Below are 24,785 nucleotides of genomic sequence, written 5' to 3' on the forward strand. Positions count from 1 at the left end.
CTTCCCTCCTTGACCCCTGCTTGTTTTTTTGTTTGTTTTTTTTTTTTTTTTTGCGGTACGCGGGCCTCTCACTGTTGTGGCCTCTCTCGTTGCGGAGCACAGGCTCCGGAGCCATGGCTCACGGGCCCAGCCGCTCCGCGGCATGTGGGGCCCTCCCGGACCGGGGCACGAACCCGTGTCCCCTGTGTCGGCAGGCAGACTCCCAACCACTGCGCCACCAGGGAAGCCCGAAGCTGAGCTCTTGAACTGGAGTGACCCTTCCGAGAGGGTCTGTGTTGGGCTACGACGGCCTGACCTTCACACTCCACATCAATCATTTCTTGCCGTGCACCTTGGGTGAGGAACCCAGGCAATTTCCAAACTCACTGCCAGCTGAAGGCTTTCTGTGGGATGCACCCCCAGCAGCTGGGGCCACAAGTCCTTCGTTGAAGAAATGCACCCCACGTGGATATTTCAAATGGAACGGTGTCTTTCAAAGCATACCCTCCAATCTCCTCATTATATAGATCCTGTGGCCCCAAATAGGAAGTAACATAAAGTCCCATATTAACAACCCCCCCAGCCAAATACTTCTTTTCACAGAAACCACAGTACCCTCCACAAAGTGCACATTTGATCAGGCCACTCCCCTCTTGAAAACATATCATGGCTTTGCATCACTCCAAGGTCAGAAATCAAACTCCTTTAAATGGACCTCAAAGCCTTGCATGGCGTGGCCCCTGCTGTGTTCCCCAGCATCACATCACGCTTGCTGTGCCAGCCACGACACTGCCTTCAATATGCCTCCCACCGTAGCACATCTTCAACAATCCTGTGAATGACCTTATTTTGCTGTAGGGAAAAAAACCCTTTCTAGTATGTATGTGTGTTGCCAGACTTGAAGTTTGGGACATTGGTTAGTTTGTAATCAACCATCCATTGCCTAATTGCACTTGCAGCTGCAGAATTGCTACCATGGTGATGAATATTGCTGTCCAAAATATTGGCCTTTATCTGATAGGGTGTACTGACTTGATACCCAAATTGATGTCTCCCTCCAGAGGAAGATGCCTGTTGCTTTGAAATACGTAGGTATCTGTGCATGTGTCTCTTGATGAACCGTCAAGATAGAAAAGGAAATCCAGAGCAAGTGCCAGGCAGGGCACGTTGCGGTGGGCAAGTCCCCACCTCCACTTTACTACTGCACTGGAGGTGTAAATTGTGTCAACTGTGGGTCTGCTCAGCTAACGCCCTGCATAGTGGACTAACTAGGTTCACGTTAAAGAAGTCCTTTGGGGTGAGGGAGTGAGAATGCCTAATACAGGCTAAGAAAGACAAAAGGTAAAGCCAAGGGTACAGAATCCTAAGATGAAGCTGTTTTAAGTAGGCTGATTCAGCCTCTGGCATAGTGAAAATCTGGGGCTCTGAGTCAAAGGCTTTGGAAAGAGTTCCCCTTTATCTCCCTCCTCTACCCCATAACTCCTCACATTTCCGGAAGGCTTCCCCCAAACCCCTCTCAGGTCTTAGAGAACATGGCTCTTTCTCTCCTCTTACCAAGACCCACTGCTTCAAGAGGTAACTCCCAGGACACATTGATCCCCACAATCTATTGGTCTTTGTGTATCGGAAATCACAAGATGGGATTTTCCAGCCACCCACCAGAGCAACTGAGAAGGGCTTCCTCTCATCCTCCCAAGCTACCACTCCTCCCAGAATCCGTATCTTATTTCTCACCTCCTCCACCTCTACCACTTAATTTGCTCTGCAGAGAAAGTCCCTAAGTTTTACTGGAAACCCAACTTCCATCCTAGTAGACCCTGTTGTCACAGAAGGGAATGAGCAGAGAATTGCAAGGCTAGCAGATGACTCCCCGGTTCATACAAAGACACATGGGGCTTCCCTGGTGGCGCAGTGGTTGGGAGTCCGCCTGCCGATGCAGGGGGCACGGGTTCGTGTCCCTGTCCGGGAAGATCCTACATGCCGTGGAGCCGCTGGGCCCGTGAGCCATGGCCGCTGAGCCTGTGCGTCCGGAGCCTGTGCTCCGCAATGGGAGAGGCCACAGCAGCGAGAGGCCCGCATACCGCAAAAAAAAAACAAACCGCAAAACAAAAAACACACATGGTTCTCAGAGGCATTCTTCTCAAATCCGACGGTTGTTAACTGTTATCAACAGTTACTCTAATCCAACTGTCATCAAGTGTTGTTAACAATTTAATGATTTTCATGGACTCATGAAATTTATTTACAACTTTTTTTTAAACTGGAAAGACTTTTTTATGATGGACATTTAAAAATGCATAATCTCAGTATGAAATGAGATTTCATAATCTCATTTATGATTTTTTTTATTTTTAGAATCACTTTCCACATGCATACATAATTTGCATAGTTCATCAGTACAGAGCATTTTGGATTATTCTGTTATTCCTTAGCAATATATCTAAACCTTTCTTGTGTTCCTGGATAGTGAGTATTTATGTCCCTTAGTTTCTTTATGTTATAGTTCTTGAAAGATATCTTTCAGACTTTGTCATCCATCTCTTGTGCATATATTGAAAGGAAAACAACAGTGAAACAAATTGGTTGAGATATTTCTAAGGCAGTGACTGCCACTTGGCTGACAGCAGTATAAGAATCATCCTGATGTCAGAGATGTTAAAATAAAATGGAAACGATAATACATTCCCATGGACATACCGCTTTGCATAATAGCTTTTCCTCCCAGACCATCCCTCCCTTGTTTTGACCCTACAGAAATCCAGTATTGTGAATTTTGTGTTTATCATGTCCTTGTTTTTTTCTCCCCTTTTAGCAAATGTGTGCTAAACATGGAAGCCAACCGGGGCTTTGTCTGCCTCTCAATGGTCATGTGTGAGCCTTGTTTCTGAACCAGGAATGACTCTGAAGCTCCTAAAGAAGGAGAGGATCTTACTGGATGTCTTACTTAGAGTCCCTGAACTGGTGGCGGACTGGCTGTTCCTCAGTTTGCGAGCTGTCCTCCCGTCCTTTGTCAACTTTGGAGTTTCCATGGCCAGATGAGGACCAGTGGGAGGATGATTTCTGGGTCTTGTCCCCTCCTGTCCTGTGGTGACCTTCACGTGTCCTGCGGTGATGGGAACTTTTCCTCGATGAAGACGTGTCCTTCTTTTCTTTTTTTCTCTCCAGGCTTCATCCCTGGGGTGGAAGCCCTTCTGGCTTCCATCCCGTTCAGACATGTAGCCTTCGGTCTGCAAGGTGGAGACCACGGGGTCTGCGACCTTCCCTTCAGCTCTTCCAGCAGCAGGCTTGCTGGTTGTGACTGCAACTGGCAACACCATGCTCATGCTGCTCTCTGGACCATCTGCCCCCGTCGAGGATGTGCTGGCATCATCGGCCAAGACCAGGTTCGTGTCCTGCAAGGATAAGCTGGCAGCACCTGCAGTGTCCTCGCCGGATCCGCTTTCTCCTGGATCCTTGATGGTGGCTCCCGCCAGGCCCATGGTCAACCCTGCCGCTGCTCCTTCGGCGCTTTTCACGGCTGCAGTTGATCCATGGGGGGCACCTGCAATGGCCTCGCCAGATCCGCTTTCTCCTGGATCCTTGATGGTGGCTCCCGCCAGGCCCATGGTCAACCCTGCCGCTGATCCTTCGGCGCTTTTCACGGCTGCAGTTGATCCATGGGGGGCACCTGCAATGGCCTCGCCGGATCCGCTTTCTCCTGGATCCTTGATGGTGGCTCCAGCCAGGCCCATGGCCATTCCTGCCGCTGATCCTTCGGCGCTTTTCACGGCTGCATTTGATCCATGGGGGGCACCTGCAATGGCCTCGCCGGATCCGCTTTCTCCTGGATCCTTGATAATGGCTCCCGCCAGGCCCATGGACATCCCTGCCGCTGATCCTTCGATGCATTTCACGGCTGCAGTTGATCCATGGGGGGGCACCTGCAGTGGCCTCACCGGATCCGCTTTCTCCTGGATCCTTGATGGTGGCTCCCGCCAGACCGGTGGTCATCCCTGCCGCTGATCCTTCGGCGGTTTTCACGGCTGCAGTTGAGACATGGGGGGCACCTGCAATGGCCTCGCTGAATCCGCTTTCTCTTGGATCCTTGATGGTGGCTACAGCCAGGTCCGTGGTCATCCCTGCCGCTGATCCATCGGCGCTTTTCACGGCTGCAGTTGATCCAAGGGGGGCACCTGCAGTGGCCTCGCCGGATCCGCTTTTTCCTGGATCCTTGACCGTGGCTCCCGCCAGGTCCGTGGTCATCCCTGCCGCTGATTCTTCGGAGCTTTTCACGGCTGCACTTGATCTATGGTGGCACCTGCAATGGCCTCGCCGGATCCGCTTTCTCCAGGATCCTTGATGGTGGCTCCTTGATGGTGGCTCCAGCCAGGCCCATGGCCATTCCTGCCACTGTTCCTTCGTCGCTTTTCACGGCGGTAGTAGATCCATGGTGGGTACCTGCAATGGCCTCGCCGGATCTGCTTTCTCCTGGATCCTGGATAATGGCTCCCGCCAGGCCCATGGACAACCCTGCCGCTGATCCTTCGGCGCTTTTCACGCCTGCAGTTGATCCATCGGGGATACCTGCAGTGGCCTCGCCGGATCCGCTTTCTCCTGGATCCTTGATGGTGGCTCCCGCCAGGCCCATGGTCATTCCTCCTGCTGATCCTTCGGCACTTTTTGTGGCTCCAGTCACGTCACGAAGCTTGTGAAGCCCAGCCTCATCCTGATCCCTTTCTCTGTGGAGCTCTGTGGTCTGAGCCAAGGGGAGGAGAATCAGGTAAGTTAGAGATGACAGAAAGTGAGATCTGAACTGTCTGCTCCTCTCTCATCCTGGAGCTGAGCAACTCAAGGGCTTATACTTAGAATAACCTTTGAGATCACCCAGTCTAAGCTCCCATTGGATGCTAGATCCCATCTACTGCACCGCTCTCAAACGGCCACTCCATTTTACTTGAACAGTCCCAGGGTCAGGGAAAGCACTGATACAGTTCTCCATGATACACACTTTAATTTTATACCCTTGTGCTTCTCTCTCTGCAGGACAGACTCCTAGAAGTGGGGTTCCCGGGTCAAGGGATGCACACCTTCTGCATTTTGGTGACTCCACGGGTTGGGCTGATTTGAATCAGCATGTCGGCGTCACGGGGAGACACGATGAAGGAAGGACTTCCTAACTGTGAATGATGTTCCACAACTGATGAGACTACCTGGGCTGGGGTAAGTGTTCAAGAAGAGACCAGACAGTCAGGATGCTGTAGGAGGGATTACAGCCCTGGTGAGGAGACCAGTGCAGCTGATAATGATACCTAAGGTCTCTCTGAAATTCAGCCCTGTGGGACAAGGTGGAGAAGCACTCGGAACCTCTCCAGTGTGGTGAATCCCATAGTGATAGCTCGTTTGTCCCTGACCCTTTTCAACAATAGAAGGTATTTCCCAGGTGAGTCTCAGAGAGCACCAAAGGCTATGAAGGACCAGCTTTGCCCTGCTCTCCCAAAGCACCCTGCCCCGTGTTCTTGAGTCTCTGTGGGTGCTTCCCACTAGGATTTTGGCATCCTCTGTAGTCGCTGCATCTCCAGTTTGGAGCATCGGGGTACTGCTGTAACTGTCTACCGGTGGTCTCAGGATATAGACAAGCTTTTCCCAATGGGAAAAGAGGTCTTTTTGTGCATCGGAAGAGGGGCACAGCTGCAGATAGAAAGTCCGGCCGGTAGCAAGATTCAGGCACAGCTGCTGTTTCTCACGGTTGTGGATGGAGATCTTGACAAACTTCAAGGGAAGCAGCCTGGTGAGCTCTAGGGTCTTCACGGGCTTGCAACCTCTCCCCTTGGTGATCCCGGCGCGTCTGACATGCTCTTCACAGACTTTCGTTGTTCGGGCCAGCAGCATGACGTCAGGTAGTGGGAAGAGGGGGCTGGTGGATGCGACACCCACAGTCACCCTTCGGACGCGGTTGTCTAGGTCAATCAGTTCTCCTTTCTTGCTGACCTGGATAAAGTCGCTCTCAAACATGGGAGCGTACTTGAAAATGTCATACTCTCCTCCCTCGTACAGTTGTCGTTGCAGGACCCCCATGGAGGTCCTCAACACCCCCACTGAACAGTAGCTATTGGCCGTGTAATGAGGTAAACTCTCACTGCTCATGGCTCTCTTCGTTCAAGACAGAGCCACCAGCCACAAATTGAGTCTCGGAGAGAGAGAGGGAACGAAAGCAACTCGTCACCTCCCTGCAGGACTCTGCCAGAGTCTCTTGGCCCGACCATATTTATACCGCAAGTCCTTTGTGACCCGTCACCATCACATCGCACACCCCTTTGTTGAGCCTCCAAGTCCCCACCCCCTTGGGGCAGGCTCACCAGCCTCCCCCTAAACCAACCACCATGTCCATAGGGAACAGGCTGACCCTGCCAGGGTATAGGTGTGGGTAGGCTGGATAGTCTTTCTACTCAAAAGGTTGAGAAAACCCTCCTGCTCTTGTAAATATCTGGGTGGCTTCCAGTCTTGTTGTTGTTACAGATCTCCATCATCTTGGCGCTTCTGCTGAATGATGTCCTGGGGATAAAATCCTGGAAGTGGACCGTGTACTTGCTAAGGGCAGGCATCCTATGGGGATTGCTGTTCTCTGTGCCCCCAGCGTATACAGCCCAGTGCTGGCAGGAACTTAGAAAGAGTGCTGCTACCTGTCAGAGTCCCACTGGTACTGTCATTTCCAGGATATGGAGAATTTTCTCACCCATTTTCTCTTTTCAAGGAGGCTAACTTTTTATATTTGTGGTTTTTTTTTTTTACAGTTTTAGAAACTGTTTTTATTGTGAAATACAACACACACTCATGAAAGTGCACAAACCATAAATATATAGCTTAATGAGTAACAAGAAAGTGAGCACCCTTGTAGCTGCCACCCAGAGCAAGAAATAGAACCCTGCCAGCCCCTCTTCTGCATGCTCCCTCCCCACAAAGGGAACCCAACCTTGGCTTCTATTTTTTTTCTTTTCCCCCTTCTTTTTTATTGACAGTGTAGTTGATTTACAAGGTTGTATTCGTTTCTGTTGTGTTAATTTCTGATTCAGTTTCATGTGTATTCTTTGTATATTTCATGTATAGTCTTTTTCCTATTCTTTTCCATTATGGTTTATCACAGGATACTGACTATAGTTCTCTGTGCTCTACAGTAGGACCCTGCTGTTTATCCACCCTGTAGTTTGTATCTGCTAATCCCAAACTCCCAATCCTTCCCCGCCCCCAACCCCACTGAAAACCCCAAGTCTCTTCCCTATGTCTGGGAGTCTGTTTCTGTTTTGCAGATATGTTCATTTGCGTCGTACTTTAGAGTCCACGTATAAGGGCTATCATGTGGTGAGAAATGTTATTTTTTAAATAGGCTTCCCAGGTGATCCTTATGCATGTGAATGTTGGAGAACTACTGTCTTCCACTGTAAAGTTATGGCATACTGGGGCTGAAAGAGGCCCCCCAGACCTCCTAGCCCAGTGGTTTTCCAACTTGGCTGCTGCACAGTAGAATTATTGGGTGAGATTTTTAAAACTCCCGGTGCTGGAGGGCTTACCCCACCTAAATGTCATCAGAATCTCTGGGATTGGGGTCAGGCTATCAATGTTTGTTTGTTTGTTTGTTTGTTTGTTTTGAAGCTCCCCAGGGAACTCCCAACATACAACCAAGGGTAAGAATCACTGCAGCGGTCCAATCCATTGGTTTTACAGTTGGGGACCCCGTGGCTGCCCACAGAGGTACCATTACAGAGAGGCAGAGTGACCCAGGAGAGTCAGTGGCCCAGACAGGATAGGAACTCAGATTTCCTGACTCCTCGTTGGTGCTGCTTCTACCATAAAGATTGTGTCCCTTTGTTGAGCCAATGACAACCCTGATCCCCCCCGTGTTCTGTTTTACCCTACACAAAGTAAAATAACTCCCAATGGTTTCATTTCCTTACAAGCCAGAGAGAGTTTCTGTTTTCATAAGGTGAACCTCTGACCCCAGCTATGGCCTAAAGCTCAGCCCCGGCTGCAGACTTGTCCTCCCTCCACCCTACGTGCCCTGGAGAAGCCTTGCTGGGAAAACAGGCTTCTCTTTCGGGCAGTGGCTATGCACGTGTGACCTGCGAGCAAGCGACCAAAACCTTTTTCTGTGCTTATTTCCTTGCCTTCTACAGAGTGCCCATAACCAAACCAAAGGGCTTTGCTGAGAAAAGGATGGTTTTTCCATAACATAGCCTCGTGCTAGGCACAGCACGGCACAGACACCCCGTAAATACTTGATGAATTCAGTAATTAATTCAGCAACGCAAGTTTACACATCACGCAGTCACCTCCCCCAGCTTATCTTCTCCCCAAACTATATTTACATAGTAAATCTTATTTCCAAAGATTCGCAACCTCGCAATGAACATTTCTGTATAGTGCATCTATTTCCAGCCCTAGTGAATGGCTGAATGATACTTAATACCTATCTTGTACAACAAAATTTTGATTCTGGGGTCTCAGGCCAAAGCACAATTCGCATCACAGAAGTCACTGTCAAGTCCCTACCAGGCGAGGGGACATAGAAAACACAAGATAGCATTTCTTTTGGAGTTGTACGGTTTCCTTTATTAAAGAAAGTAGGAACTGCCTCTCTAGGGAAGGACCCAAGCCAACCGGGGCTTTGTCTACCTCCCAGTGGTCATGTGTGAGCCTTGGTGCTGAATCAGGAGTGACTGAAGCGCCTAAAGAAGGAGAGGATCTCACTGGATGCCTTACTTAGAGTCCCCGAACTGGTGGCGGGCTGGCTCTTCCTCCGTCTGCGAGCTGTCCTCCCCTCCTTGGTCAACTTTGGGGTTTTCATGGCCGCATGAGGACCAGTGGGAGGATGCTTTCTGGGTCTTGTCCCCTCGTGTCCTGTGGTGACCTTCACCTGTCCTGCGGTGATGGGAACTTTTCCTCGATGAAGACGTGTCCTTCTTTCCTTTTTTTCCTTCCAGGCTTCATCCCTGGGGTGGGAGACCTTCTGGCTTCCATCCCCTTCAGACGTGTAGCCTTCGCTCTGCAAGGTGGAGACCACGGGGGCTGCGACCTTCCCTTCAGCTCTTCCAGCAGCAGGCTTGCTGGTTGTGACTGCACCTGGCAACACCATGCTCATGCTGCTCTCTGGACCATCTGCCCCCGTCGAGGATGTGCTGGCAACATCCGCCGAGACCAGGCTCGTGTCCTGCAGGGATAGGCTGGCAGCACCTGCAGTGGCCTGGCCGGATCCGCTTTCTCCTGGATCCTCGATGGTGGCTCCCGCCAGGCCCACGGTCATCCCTGCCGCCGATCCTTCGGCGCCTTTCAGGGCTGCAGGTGACCCACGGGGGGCATGATGGATTCCCTCTCCCCCCACATAAGCACAAGACGTGGCTCCAGTCACGTCACGAAGCTTGCGAAGCCCAACCTCATCCTGATCCCTTTCTCTGTGGAGCTCTGTGGTCTGAGCCAAGGGGAGGAGAGACAGGTAAGATAGAGATGACAGAAAGTGAGCTCAGAACTGTCCGCTCCTCTCTCATCCTGGAGCTGAGCAACTCAAGGCCTTATACTTAGAATAACCTTTGAAATCACCCAGTCTAAGCTCCCATTGGATGCAAGACCCCATCTACTGCACCCCTGTCAAACGGCCACTCCACTGTACTTGAACAGTCCCAGGGCCAGGGAGAGCACTGATACAATTCTCCATGATGCTATGCACTTTAACTTTATACCCTTGTGCTTCTCTCCCTGCAGGACAGATTCCTAGAAGTGGGGTTCCTGGGTCAAGGGATGCACACCTTCTACATTTTGGTGACTCCACGGGTTGGGCTGATTTGAGTCAGCATGTCGGAGTCCCGGGGAGACACAATGAAGGAAGGACTTCCTAGCTGTGAATGATGTTCCCCACCTGCTGAGACTACCTGGGCTGGGGTAAGTGTTCAGGAAGAGAGCAGACAGTCAGGATGCTGTAGGAGGGATTACAGCCCTGGTGATGAGACCAGTGCAGCCGAGATGATACCTAAGGTCTCTCTGAAATTCGGCCTCGTGGGACAAGGTGGAGAAGCACTCGGAACCTCTCCCGTGTGGGGACTCCCGTAGTGATAGCTCGTTTGTCCCTGACCCTTTTCAACGGTAGAAGGTATTTCCCAGGCGAGTCTCAGAGAGCACCAAAGGCTATGAAGGACCAGCTTTGCCCTGCTCTCCCAAAGCACCCTGCCCCGTGTTCTTGAGTCCCTGTCGGTGCTTACCACTAGGATGTTGGCATCCTCTGTAGTCGCTGCATCTCCAGTTTGGAGCATCGGGGTACTGCTGTAACTGTCTACCGGTGGTCTCAGGATATAGACAAGCTTTTCCCAATAGGAAAAGAGGTCTTCTTGTGCGTCGGAAGAGGGGCACAGCTGCAGGTAGAAAGTCCGGCCGGTAGCAAGATTCAGGCACAGCTGCTGTTTCTCCCGGTTGTGGATGGAGATCTTGACAAACTTCAAGGGGAGCAGCCTGGTGAGCTCTAGGGTCTTCACGGGCTTGCAACCTCTCCCCTTGGTGACCCCGGCACAGACTCTCCTTGGTCGGGCCAGCAGCATGACGTCAGGTAGCGGGAAGAGGGGGCTGGTGGATGCGACGCCCACAGTCACCGTTCGGACGCGGTTGTCTAGGTCAATCAGTTCTCCTTCCTTGCTGACCTGGATAAAGTCGCTCTCCAACATGGGAGCGTGCTTGAAAATGTCATACTCTCCTCCCTCGTACAGTTGTCGTTGCAGGACCCCCATGGAGGTCCTCGACACCCCCACTGAACAGTAGCTGTTGGCCGTGTAATGAGGTAAACTCTCACTGCTCATGGCTCTCTTCGTTCAAGACAGAGCCACCAGCCACAAACTGAGTCTCGGAGGGAGAGAGAGAGAGGGAACGAAAGCACCTCGTCACCTCCCTGCAGGACTCTGCCAGAGTCTCTTGACCCGACCCTATTTATACCGCAAGCCCTTTGTGACCCGTCACCATCGCATCACACACCCCTTTGTTGAGCGTCCAAGCCCCCACCCCCTTGGGGCAGGCTCACCAGCCTCCCCCTAAACCAACCACCACGTCCATAGGGAAGAGGCTGACCCTGCCAGGGTATAGGTGTGGGTAGGCTGGATAGTCTTTCTACTCAAAAGGTTGAGAAAACCCTCCTGCTCTTGTAAATATCTGGGTGGCTTCCAGTCTTGTTGTTGTTACAGATCTCCATCATCTTGGCGCTTCTGCTGAATGATGTCCTGGGGATAAAATCCTGGAAGTGGACCGTGTACTTGCTAAGGGCAGGCATCCTATGGGGATTGCTGTTCTCTGTGCCCCCAGCGTATACAGCCCAGTGCTGGCAGGAACTTAGAAAGAGTGCTGCTACCTGTCAGAGTCCCACTGGTACTGTCATTTCCAGGATATGGAGAATTTTCTCACCCATTTTCTCTTTTCAAGGAGGCTAACTTTTGTTTATATTTATATTTATATTTTTTACAGTTTTAGAAACTTTTTATTGTGAAATATAACACACATTCATGAAAGTGCAGAAAGCATAAATATAGCTTAATGAGTAACAAGAAAGTGAACACCCTTGTAGCTGCCACCCAGAGCAAGAAATAGAACCCTGCCAGCCCCTCTTCTGCATGCTCCCTCCCCACAAAGGTAACCCAAACTTGGATTGTATTTATTTTCTTTTCCTTCTTCTTTTTTATTGATGTATAGTTGATTTACAATGTTGTGTTAATTTGTGTTGTGTTAATTTCTTCGGTTAATTTCTGATTCAGTTTTTTGTATACATACATTCTTTTTCCTATTCTTTTCCATTATGGTTTATCACAGGATACTGAATATAGTTCTCTGTGCTCTACAGTAGGACCCTGCTGTTTATCCATCCTGTAGTTTGTATCTGCTAATCCCAAACTCCCAATCCTTCCCTCCTTGACCCCTGCTTGTTTTTTTGTTTGTTTTTTTTTTTTTTTGCGGTACGCGGGCCTCTCACTGTTGTGGCCTCTCTCGTTGCGGAGCACAGGCTCCGGAGCCATGGCTCACGGGCCCAGCCGCTCCGCGGCATGTGGGGCCCTCCCGGACCGGGGCACGAACCCGTGTCCCCTGTGTCGGCAGGCGGACTCCCAACCACTGCGCCACCAGGGAAGCCCGAAGCTGAGCTCTTGAACTGGAGTGACCCTTCCGAGAGGGTCTGTGTTGGGCTACGACGGCCTGACCTTCACACTCCACATCAATCATTTCTTGCCGTGCACCTCGGGTGAGGAACCCAGGCAATTTCCAAACTCACTGCCAGCTGAAGGCTTTCTGTGGGATGCACCCCCAGCAGCTGGGGCCACAAGTCCTTCGTTGAAGAAATGCACCCCACGTGGATATTTCAAATGGAACGGTGTCTTTCAAAGCATACCCTCCAATCTCCTCATTATATAGATCCTGTGGCCCCAAATAGGAAGTAACATAAAGTCCCATATTAACAACCCCCCCAGCCAAATACTTCTTTTCACAGAAACCACAGTACCCTCCACAAAGTGCACATTTGATCAGGCCACTCCCCTCTTGAAAACATATCATGGCTTTGCATCACTCCAAGGTCAGAAATCAAACTCCTTTAAATGGACCTCAAAGCCATGCATGGCGTGGCCCCTGCTGTGTTCCCCAGCATCACATCACGCTTGCTGTGCCAGCCACGACACTGCCTTCAATATGCCTCCCACCGTAGCACATCTTCAACAATCCTGTGAATGACCTTATTTTGCTGTAGGGAAAAAAACCCTTTCTAGTATGTATGTGTGTTGCCAGACTTGAAGTTTGGGACATTGGTTAGTTTGTAATCAACCATCCATTGCGTAATTGCACTTGCAGCTGCAGAATTGCTACCACGGTGATGAATATTGCTGTCCAAAATATTGGCCTTTATCTGATAGGGTGTACTGACTTGATACCCAAATTGATGTCTCCCTCCAGAGGAAGATGCCTGTTGCTTTGAAATACGTAGGTATCTGTGCATGTGTCTCTTGATGAACCGTCAAGATAGAAAAGGAAATCCAGAGCAAGTGCCAGGCAGGGCACGTTGCGGTGGGCAAGTCCCCACCTCCACTTTACTACTGCACTGGAGGTGTAAATTGTGTCAACTGTGGGTCTGCTCAGCTAACGCCCTGCATAGTGGACTAACTAGGTTCACGTTAAAGAAGTCCTTTGGGGTGAGGGAGTGAGAATGCCTAATACAGGCTAAGAAAGACAAAAGGTAAAGCCAAGGGTACAGAATCCTAAGATGAAGCTGTTTTAAGTAGGCTGATTCAGCCTCTGGCATAGTGAAAATCTGGGGCTCTGAGTCAAAGGCTTTGGAAAAAGTTCCCCTTTATCTCCCTCCTCTACCCCGTAACTCCTCACATTTCCGGAAGGCTTCCCCCAAACCCCTCTCAGGTCTTAGAGAACATGGCTCTTTCTCTCCTCTTACCAAGACCCACTGCTTCAAGAGGTAACTCCCAGGACACATTGATCCCCACAATCTATTGGTCTTTGTGTATCGGAAATCACAAGATGGGATTTTCCAGGAACCCACCAGAGCAACTGAGAAGGGCTTCCTCTCATCCTCCCAAGCTACCACTCCTCCCAGAATCCGTATCTTATTTCTCACCTCCTCCACCTCTACCACTTAATTTGCTCTGCAGAGAAAGTCCCTAAGTTTTACTGGAAACCCAACTTCCATCCTAGTAGACCCTGTTGTCACAGAAGGGAATGAGCAGAGAATTGCAAGGCTAGCAGATGACTCCCCGGTTCATACAAAGACACATGGGGCTTCCCTGGTGGCGCAGTGGTTGGGAGTCCGCCTGCCGATGCAGGGGGCACGGGTTCGTGTCCCTGTCCGGGAAGATCCTACATGCCGCTGAGCCTGTGCGTCCGGAGCCTGTGCTCCGCAATGGGAGAGGCCACAGCAGCGAGAGGCCCGCATACCGCAAAAAACAAACAAACCGCAAAACAAAAAACACACATGGTTCTCAGAGGCATTCTTCTCAAATCCGACGGTTGTTAACTGTTATCAACAGTTACTCTAATCCAACTGTTATCAAGTGTTGTTAACAATTTAATGATTTTCATGGACTCATGAAATTTATTTACAACTTTTTTTTAAACTGGAAAGACTTTTTTATGATGGACATTTAAAAATGCATAATCTCAGTATGAAATGAGATTTCATAATCTCATTTATGATTTTTTTTATTTTTAGAATCGCTTTCCACATGCATACATAATTTGCATAGTTCATCAGTACAGAGCATTTTGGATTATTCTGTTATTCCTTAGCAATATATCTAAACCTTTCTTGTGTTCCTGGATAGTGAGTATTTATGTCCCTTAGTTTCTTTATGTTATAGTTCTTGAAAGATATCTTTCAGACTTTGTCATCCATCTCTTGTGCATATATTGAAAGGAAAACAACAGTGAAACAAATTGGTTGAGATATTTCTAAGGCAGTGACTGCCACTTGGCTGACAGCAGTATAAGAATCATCCTGATGTCAGAGACGTTAAAATAAAATGGAAACGATAATACATTCCCATGGACATACCGCTTTGCATAATAGCTTTTCCTCCCAGACCATCCCTCCCTTGTTTTGACCCTACAGAAATCCAGTATTGTGAATTTTGTGTTTATCATGTCCTTGTTTTTTTCTCCCCTTTTAGCAAATGTGTGCTAAACATGGAAGCCAACCGGGGCTTTGTCTGCCTCTCAATGGTCATGTGTGAGCCTTGTTTCTGAACCAGGAATGACTCTGAAGCTCCTAAAGAAGGAGAGGATCTTACTGGATGTCTTACTTAGAGTCCCTGAACTGGTGGCGGACTGGCTGTTCCTCAGTTTGCGAGCTGTCCTCCCGTCCTTTGTCAACTTTGGAGTTTCCATGGCCAGATGAGGACCAGTGGGAGGATGATTTCTGGGTCTTGTCCCCTCCTGTCCTGTGGTGACCTTCACGTGTCCTGCGGTGATGGGAACTTTTCCTCGATGAAGACGTGTCCTTCTTTTCTTTTTTTCTCTCCAGGCTTCATCCCTGGGGTGGAAGCCCTTCTGGCTTCCATCCCGTTCAGACATGTAGCCTTCGGTCTGCAAGGTGGAGACCACGGGGTCTGCGACCTTCCCTTCAGCTCTTCCAGCAGCAGGCTTGCTGGTTGTGACTGCAACTGGCAACACCATGCTCATGCTGCTCTCTGGACCATCTGCCCCCGTCGAGGATGTGCTGGCATCATCGGCCAAGACCAGGTTCGTGTCCTGCAAGGATAAGCTGGCAGCACCTGCAGTGTCCTCGCCGGATCCGCTTTCTCCTGGATCCTTGATGGTGGCTCCCGCCAGGCCCATGGTCAACCCTGCCGCTGCTCCTTCGGCGCTTTTCACGGCTGCAGTTGATCCATGGGGGGCACCTGCAATGGCCTCGCCAGATCCGCTTTCTCCTGGATCCTTGATGGTGGCTCCCGCCAGGCCCATGGTCAACCCTGCCGCTGATCCTTCGGCGCTTTTCACGGCTGCAGTTGATCCATGGGGGGCACCTGCAATGGCCTCGCCAGATCCGCTTTCTCCTGGATCCTTGATGGTGGCTCCAGCCAGGCCCATGGCCATTCCTGCCGCTGATCCTTCGGCGCTTTTCACGGCTGCATTTGATCCATGGGGGGCACCTGCAATGGCCTCGCCGGATCCGCTTTCTCCTGGATCCTTGATAATGGCTCCCGCCAGGCCCATGGACATCCCTGCCGCTGATCCTTCGATGCATTTCACGGCTGCAGTTGATCCATGGGGGGGCACCTGCAGTGGCCTCACCGGATCCGCTTTCTCCTGGATCCTTGATGGTGGCTCCCGCCAGACCGGTGGTCATCCCTGCCGCTGATCCTTCGGCGGTTTTCACGGCTGCAGTTGAGACATGGGGGGCACCTGCAATGGCCTCGCCGGAACCGCTTTCTCCTGTATCCGTGATGGTGCCTCCCGCCAGCCGATGGATATCCCTGTCGCTGATCCTTCGGCGCTTTTCACGGCTGCAGTTGATCCATGGCTGGGCACCTGCAATGGCCTCGCCGGAACCGCTTTCTCCTGAATCTTTGATGGTGGTTCCCGCCAGGCCCGTGGTCATCCCTGCCGGTGATCCTTCTGTGCTTTTCACGGCTGCAGTTGATCCATGGGGGGCACCTGCAATGGCCTCGCTGAATCCGCTTTCTCTTGGATCCTTGATGGTGGCTACAGCCAGGTCCGTGGTCATCCCTGCCGCTGATCCATCGGCACTTTTCACGGCTGCAGTTGATCCAAGGGGGGCACCTGCAGTGGCCTCGCCGGATCCGCTTTTTCCTGGATCCTTGACCGTGGCTCCCGCCAGGTCCGTGGTCATCCCTGCCGCTGATTCTTCGGAGCTTTTCACGGCTGCACTTGATGTGTGGTGGCACCTGCAATGGCCTCGCCGGATCCGCTTTCTCCAGGATCCTTGATGGTGGCTCCTTGATCGTGGCTCCAGCCAGGCCCATGGCCATTCCTGCCACTGTTCCTTCGTCGCTTTTCACGGCGGTAGTAGATCCATGGTGGGTACCTGCAATGGCCTCGCCGGATCTGCTTTCTCCTGGATCCTGGATAATGGCTCCCGCCAGGCCCATGGACAACCCTGCCGCTGATCCTTCGGCGCTTTTCACGCCTGCAGTTGATCCATCGGGGATACCTGCAGTGGCCTCGCCGGATCCGCTTTCTCCTGGATCCTTGATGGTGGCTCCCGCCAGGCCCATGGTCATTCCTCCTGCTGATCCTTCGGCACTTTTTGTGGCTCCAGTCACGTCACGAAGCTTGTGAAGCCCAGCCTCATCCTGATCCCTTTCTCTGTGGAGCTCTGTGGTCTGAGCCAAGGGGAGGAGAATCAGGTAAGTTAGAGATGACAGAAAGTGAGATCTGAACTGTCTGCTCCTCTCTCATCCTGGAGCTGAGCAACTCAAGGGCTTATACTTAGAATAACCTTTGAGATCACCCAGTCTAAGCTCCCATTGGATGCTAGATCCCATCTACTGCACCGCTCTCAAACGGCCACTCCATTTTACTTGAACAGTCCCAGGGTCAGGGAAAGCACTGATACAGTTCTCCATGATACACACTTTAATTTTATACCCTTGTGCTTCTCTCTCTGCAGGACAGACTCCTAGAAGTGGGGTTCCCGGGTCAAGGGATGCACACCTTCTGCATTTTGGTGACTCCACGGGTTGGGCTGATTTGAATCAGCATGTCGGCGTCACGGGGAGACACAATGAAGGAAGGACTTCCTAACTGTGAATGATGTTCCACAACTGATGAGACTACCTGGGCTGGGGTAAGTGTTCAAGAAGAGACCAGACAGTCAGGATGCTGTAGGAGGGATTACAGCCCTGGTGAGGAGACCAGTGCAGCTGATATGATACCTAAGGTCTCTCTGAAATTCAGCCCTGTGGGACAAGGTGGAGAAGCACTCGGAACCTCTCCAGTGTGGTGAATCCCATAGTGATAGCTCGTTTGTCCCTGACCCTTTTCAACAATAGAAGGTATTTCCCAGGTGAGTCTCAGAGAGCACCAAAGGCTATGAAGGACCAGCTTTGCCCTGCTCTCCCAAAGCACCCTGCCCCGTGTTCTTGAGTCTCTGTGGGTGCTTCCCACTAGGATTTTGGCATCCTCTGTAGTCGCTGCATCTCCAGTTTGGAGCATCGGGGTACTGCTGTAACTGTCTACCGGTGGTCTCAGGATATAGACAAGCTTTTCCCAATGGGAAAAGAGGTCTTTTTGTGCATCGGAAGAGGGGCACAGCTGCAGATAGAAAGTCCGGCCGGTAGCAAGATTCAGGCACAGCTGCTGTTTCTCACGGTTGTGGATGGAGATCTTGACAAACTTCAAGGGAAGCAGCCTGGTGAGCTCTAGGGTCTTCACGGGCTTGCAACCTCTCCCCTTGGTGATCCCGGCGCATCTGACATGCTCTTCACAGACTTTCGTTGTTCGGGCCAGCAGCATGACGTCAGGTAGTGGGAAGAGGGGGCTGGTGGATGCGACACCCACAGTCACCCTTCGGACGCGGTTGTCTAGGTCAATCAGTTCTCCTTTCTTGCTGACCTGGATAAAGTCGCTCTCAAACATGGGAGCGTACTTGAAAATGTCATACTCTCCTCCCTCGTACAGTTGTCGTTGCAGGACCCCCATGGAGGTCCTCAACACCCCCACTGAACAGTAGCTATTGGCCGTGTAATGAGGTAAACTCTCACTGCTCATGGCTCTCTTCGTTCAAGACAGAGCCACCAGCCACAAATTGAGTCTCGGAGAGAGAGAGGGAACGAAAGCAACTCGTCACCTCCCTGCAGGACTCTGCCAGAGTCTCTTGGCCCGACCATATTTATACCGCAAGTCCTTTGTGACCCGTCACCATCACATCGCACACCCCTTTGTTGAGCCTCCAAGTCCCCACCCCCTTGGGGCAGGCTCACCAGCCTCCCCCTAAACCAAGCACCATGTCCATAGGGAACAGGCTGACCCTGCCAGGGTATAGGTGTGGGTAGGCTGGATAGTCTTTCTACTCAAAAGGTTGAGAAAACCCTCCTGCTTTTGTAAATATCTGGGTGGTTTCCAGTCTTGTTGTTGTTACAAATCTCCCTGCAGGGGTCATCTTCGTGCTTCTGCTGAATGATGTCCTGGGGATAAAATCCTGGAAGTGGACTGTGTACTTGCTAAGGGCAGGCATCCTATGGGAATTGCTGTTCTCTGTGTCCCCAGCGTATATAGCACAGTGCTGGCAGGAACTTAGAAAGAGTGCTACGTGTCAGAGTCCCACTGGTACTGTCATTTCCAGGATATGGAGAATTTTCTCACCCATTTTCTCTTTTCAAGGAGGCTAACTTTTGTTTATATTTATATTTATATTTATATTTTTTACAGTTTTAGAAACTTTTTATTGTGAAATATAACACACATTCATGAAAGTGCAGAAAGCATAAATATAGCTTAATGAGTAACAAGAAAGTGAACACCCTTGTAGCTGCCACCCAGAGCAAGAAATAGAACCCTGCCAGCCCCTCTTCTGCATGCTCCCTCCCCACAAAGGTAACCCAAACTTGGATTGTATTTATTTTCTTTTCCTTCTTCTTTTTTATTGATGTATAGTTGATTTACAATGTTGTGTTAATTTGTGTTGTGTTAATTTCTTCGGTTAATTTCTGATTCAGTTTTTTGTATACATACATTCTTTTTCCTATTCTTTTCCATTATGGTTTATCACAGGATACTGAATATAGTTCTCTGTGCTCTACAGTACGACCCTGCTGTTTATCCATCCTGTAGTTTGTATCTGCTAATCCCAAACTCCCAATCCTTCCCTCCTTGACCCCTGCTTGTTTTTTTGTTTGTTTTTTTTTTTTTTGCGGTACGCGGGCCTCTCACTGTTGTGGCCTCTCTCGTTGCGGAGCACAGGCTCCGGAGCCATGGCTCACGGGCCCAGCCGCTCCGCGGCATGTGGGGCCCTCCCGGACCGGGGCACGAACCCGTGTCCCCTGTGTCGGCAGGCAGACTCCCAACCACTGCGCCACCAGGGAAGCCCGAAGCTGAGCTCTTGAACTGGAGTGACCCTTCCGAGAGGGTCTGTGTTGGGCTACGACGGCCTGACCTTCACACTCCACATCAATCATTTCTTGCCGTGCACCTTGGGTGAGGAACCCAGGCAATTTCCAAACTCACTGCCAGCTGAAGGCTTTCTGTGGGATGCACCCCCAGCAGCTGGGGCCACAAGTCCTTCGTTGAAGAAATGCACCCCACGTGGATATTTCAAATGGAACGGTGTCTTTCAAAGCATACCCTCCAATCTCCTCATTATATAGATCCTGTGGCCCCAAATAGGAAGTAACATAAAGTCCCATATTAACAACCCCCCCAGCCAAATACTTCTTTTCACAGAAACCACAGTACCCTCCACAAAGTGCACATTTGATCAGGCCACTCCCCTCTTGAAAACATATCATGGCTTTGCATCACTCCAAGGTCAGAAATCAAACTCCTTTAAATGGACCTCAAAGCCTTGCATGGCGTGGCCCCTGCTGTGTTCCCCAGCATCACATCACGCTTGCTGTGCCAGCCACGACACTGCCTTCAATATGCCTCCCACCGTAGCACATCTTCAACAATCCTGTGAATGACCTTATTTTGCTGTAGGGAAAAAAACCCTTTCTAGTATGTATGTGTGTTGCCAGACTTGAAGTTTGGGACATTGGTTAGTTTGTAATCAACCATCCATTGCCTAATTGCACTTGCAGCTGCAGAATTGCTACCACGGTGATGAATATTGCTGTCCAAAATATTGGCCTTTATCTGATAGGGTGTACTGACTTGATACCCAAATTGATGTCTCCCTCCAGAGGAAGATGCCTGTTGCTTTGAAATACGTAGGTATCTGTGCATGTGTCTCTTGATGAACCGTCAAGATAGAAAAGGAAATCCAGAGCAAGTGCCAGGCAGGGCACGTTGCGGTGGGCAAGTCCCCACCTCCACTTTACTACTGCACTGGAGGTGTAAATTGTGTCAACTGTGGGTCTGCTCAGCTAACGCCCTGCATAGTGGACTAACTAGGTTCACGTTAAAGAAGTCCTTTGGGGTGAGGGAGTGAGAATGCCTAATACAGGCTAAGAAAGACAAAAGGTAAAGCCAAGGGTACAGAATCCTAAGATGAAGCTGTTCTAAGTAGGCTGATTCAGCCTCTGGCATAGTGAAAATCTGGGGCTCTGAGTCAAAGGCTTTGGAAAGAGTTCCCCTTTATCTCCCTCCTCTACCCCATAACTCCTCACATTTCCGGAAGGCTTCCCCCAAACCCCTCTCAGGTCTTAGAGAACATGGCTCTTTCTCTCCTCTTACCAAGACCCACTGCTTCAAGAGGTAACTCCCAGGACACATTGATCCCCACAATCTATTGGTCTTTGTGTATCGGAAATCACAAGATGGGATTTTCCAGCCACCCACCAGAGCAACTGAGAAGGGCTTCCTCTCATCCTCCCAAGCTACCACTCCTCCCAGAATCCGTATCTTATTTCTCACCTCCTCCACCTCTACCACTTAATTTGCTCTGCAGAGAAAGTCCCTAAGTTTTACTGGAAACCCAACTTCCATCCTAGTAGACCCTGTTGTCACAGAAGGGAATGAGCAGAGAATTGCAAGGCTAGCAGATGACTCCCCGGTTCATACAAAGACACATGGGGCTTCCCTGGTGGCGCAGTGGTTGGGAGTCCGCCTGCCGATGCAGGGGGCACGGGTTCGTGTCCCTGTCCGGGAAGATCCTACATGCCGTGGAGCCGCTGGGCCCGTGAGCCATGGCCGCTGAGCCTGTGCGTCCGGAGCCTGTGCTCCGCAATGGGAGAGGCCACAGCAGCGAGAGGCCCGCATACCGCAAAAAAAAAACAAACCGCAAAACAAAAAACACACATGGTTCTCAGAGGCATTCTTCTCAAATCCGACGGTTGTTAACTGTTATCAACAGTTACTCTAATCCAACTGTCATCAAGTGTTGTTAACAATTTAATGATTTTCATGGACTCATGAAATTTATTTACAACTTTTTTTTAAACTGGAAAGACTTTTTTATGATGGACATTTAAAAATGCATAATCTCAGTATGAAATGAGATTTCATAATCTCATTTATGATTTTTTTTATTTTTAGAATCACTTTCCACATGCATACATAATTTGCATAGTTCATCAGTACAGAGCATTTTGGATTATTCTGTTATTCCTTAGCAATATATCTAAACCTTTCTTGTGTTCCTGGATAGTGAGTATTTATGTCCCTTAGTTTCTTTATGTTATAGTTCTTGAAAGATATCTTTCAGACTTTGTCATCCATCTCTTGTGCATATATTGAAAGGAAAACAACAGTGAAACAAATTGGTTGAGATATTTCTAAGGCAGTGACTGCCACTTGGCTGACAGCAGTATAAGAATCATCCTGATGTCAGAGATGTTAAAATAAAATGGAAACGATAATACATTCCCATGGACATACCGCTTTGCATAATAGCTTTTCCTCCCAGACCATCCCTCCCTTGTTTTGACCCTACAGAAATCCAGTATTGTGAATTTTGTGTTTATCATGTCCTTGTTTTTTTCTCCCCTTTTAGCAAATGTGTGCTAAACATGGAAGCCAACCGGGGCTTTGTCTGCCTCTCAATGGTCATGTGTGAGCCTTGTTTCTGAACCAGGAATGACTCTGAAGCTCCTAAAGAAGGAGAGGATCTTACTGGATGTCTTACTTAGAGTCCCTGAACTGGTGGCGGACTGGCTGTTCCTCAGTTTGCGAGCTGTCCTCCCGTCCTTTGTCAACTTTGGAGTTTCCATGGCCAGATGAGGACCAGTGGGAGGATGATTTCTGGGTCTTGTCCCCTCCTGTCCTGTGGTGACCTTCACGTGTCCTGCGGTGATGGGAACTTTTCCTCGATGAAGACGTGTCCTTCTTTTCTTTTTTTCTCTCCAGGCTTCATCCCTGGGGTGGAAGCCCTTCTGGCTTCCATCCCGTTCAGACATGTAGCCTTCGGTCTGCAAGGTGGAGACCACGGGGTCTGCGACCTTCCCTTCAGCTCTTCCAGCAGCAGGCTTGCTGGTTGTGACTGCAACTGGCAACACCATGCTCATGCTGCTCTCTGGACCATCTGCCCCCGTCGAGGATGTGCTGGCATCATCGGCCAAGACCAGGTTCGTGTCCTGCAAGGATAAGCTGGCAGCACCTGCAGTGTCCTCGCCGGATCCGCTTTCTCCTGGATCCTTGATGGTGGCTCCCGCCAGGCCCATGGTCAACCCTGCCGCTGCTCCTTCGGCGCTTTTCACGGCTGCAGTTGATCCATGGGGGGCACCTGCAATGGCCTCGCCAGATCCGCTTTCTCCTGGATCCTTGATGGTGGCTCCCGCCAGGCCCATGGTCAACCCTGCCGCTGATCCTTCGGCGCTTTTCACGGCTGCAGTTGATCCATGGGGGGCACCTGCAATGGCCTCGCCAGATCCGCTTTCTCCTGGATCCTTGATGGTGGCTCCAGCCAGGCCCATGGCCATTCCTGCCGCTGATCCTTCGGCGCTTTTCACGGCTGCATTTGATCCATGGGGGGCACCTGCAATGGCCTCGCCGGATCCGCTTTCTCCTGGATCCTTGATAATGGCTCCCGCCAGGCCCATGGACATCCCTGCCGCTGATCCTTCGATGCATTTCACGGCTGCAGTTGATCCATGGGGGGGCACCTGCAGTGGCCTCACCGGATCCGCTTTCTCCTGGATCCTTGATGGTGGCTCCCGCCAGACCGGTGGTCATCCCTGCCGCTGATCCTTCGGCGGTTTTCACGGCTGCAGTTGAGACATGGGGGGCACCTGCAATGGCCTCGCTGAATCCGCTTTCTCTTGGATCCTTGATGGTGGCTACAGCCAGGTCCGTGGTCATCCCTGCCGCTGATCCATCGGCGCTTTTCACGGCTGCAGTTGATCCAAGGGGGGCACCTGCAGTGGCCTCGCCGGATCCGCTTTTTCCTGGATCCTTGACCGTGGCTCCCGCCAGGTCCGTGGTCATCCCTGCCGCTGATTCTTCGGAGCTTTTCACGGCTGCACTTGATCTATGGTGGCACCTGCAATGGCCTCGCCGGATCCGCTTTCTCCAGGATCCTTGATGGTGGCTCCTTGATGGTGGCTCCAGCCAGGCCCATGGCCATTCCTGCCACTGTTCCTTCGTCGCTTTTCACGGCGGTAGTAGATCCATGGTGGGTACCTGCAATGGCCTCGCCGGATCTGCTTTCTCCTGGATCCTGGATAATGGCTCCCGCCAGGCCCATGGACAACCCTGCCGCTGATCCTTCGGCGCTTTTCACGCCTGCAGTTGATCCATCGGGGATACCTGCAGTGGCCTCGCCGGATCCGCTTTCTCCTGGATCCTTGATGGTGGCTCCCGCCAGGCCCATGGTCATTCCTCCTGCTGATCCTTCGGCACTTTTTGTGGCTCCAGTCACGTCACGAAGCTTGTGAAGCCCAGCCTCATCCTGATCCCTTTCTCTGTGGAGCTCTGTGGTCTGAGCCAAGGGGAGGAGAATCAGGTAAGTTAGAGATGACAGAAAGTGAGATCTGAACTGTCTGCTCCTCTCTCATCCTGGAGCTGAGCAACTCAAGGGCTTATACTTAGAATAACCTTTGAGATCACCCAGTCTAAGCTCCCATTGGATGCTAGATCCCATCTACTGCACCGCTCTCAAACGGCCACTCCATTTTACTTGAACAGTCCCAGGGTCAGGGAAAGCACTGATACAGTTCTCCATGATACACACTTTAATTTTATACCCTTGTGCTTCTCTCTCTGCAGGACAGACTCCTAGAAGTGGGGTTCCCGGGTCAAGGGATGCACACCTTCTGCATTTTGGTGACTCCACGGGTTGGGCTGATTTGAATCAGCATGTCGGCGTCACGGGGAGACACAATGAAGGAAGGACTTCCTAACTGTGAATGATGTTCCACAACTGATGAGACTACCTGGGCTGGGGTAAGTGTTCAAGAAGAGACCAGACAGTCAGGATGCTGTAGGAGGGATTACAGCCCTGGTGAGGAGACCAGTGCAGCTGATAATGATACCTAAGGTCTCTCTGAAATTCAGCCCTGTGGGACAAGGTGGAGAAGCACTCGGAACCTCTCCAGTGTGGTGAATCCCATAGTGATAGCTCGTTTGTCCCTGACCCTTTTCAACAATAGAAGGTATTTCCCAGGTGAGTCTCAGAGAGCACCAAAGGCTATGAAGGACCAGCTTTGCCCTGCTCTCCCAAAGCACCCTGCCCCGTGTTCTTGAGTCTCTGTGGGTGCTTCCCA

General features: G+C 50.8%; 1 protein-coding gene across 1 annotated transcript; it reads right to left on the reverse strand.

Moving 5' to 3' along the window:
• Positions 1-5,498: 5,498 nt before the first annotated feature.
• Positions 5,499-6,102, reverse strand: LOC308616374 (Golgi-associated RAB2B interactor protein 3-like; the record flags this gene model as incomplete). Its single annotated transcript, XM_081232626.1, has 2 exons — positions 5,499-5,525; positions 5,572-6,102. The coding sequence occupies 2 exons, from the start codon at positions 6,100-6,102 to the stop codon at positions 5,499-5,501; spliced, it is 558 nt and encodes a 185-aa protein (XP_081088752.1).
• Between the last annotated feature and the right edge of the window lie 18,683 nt (positions 6,103-24,785).

The sequence above is a fragment of the Mesoplodon bidens genome, assembly GCF_964165515.1.
Source record: "Mesoplodon bidens genome assembly, chromosome: 4".
NCBI lineage: Eukaryota > Metazoa > Chordata > Mammalia > Artiodactyla > Ziphiidae > Mesoplodon > Mesoplodon bidens.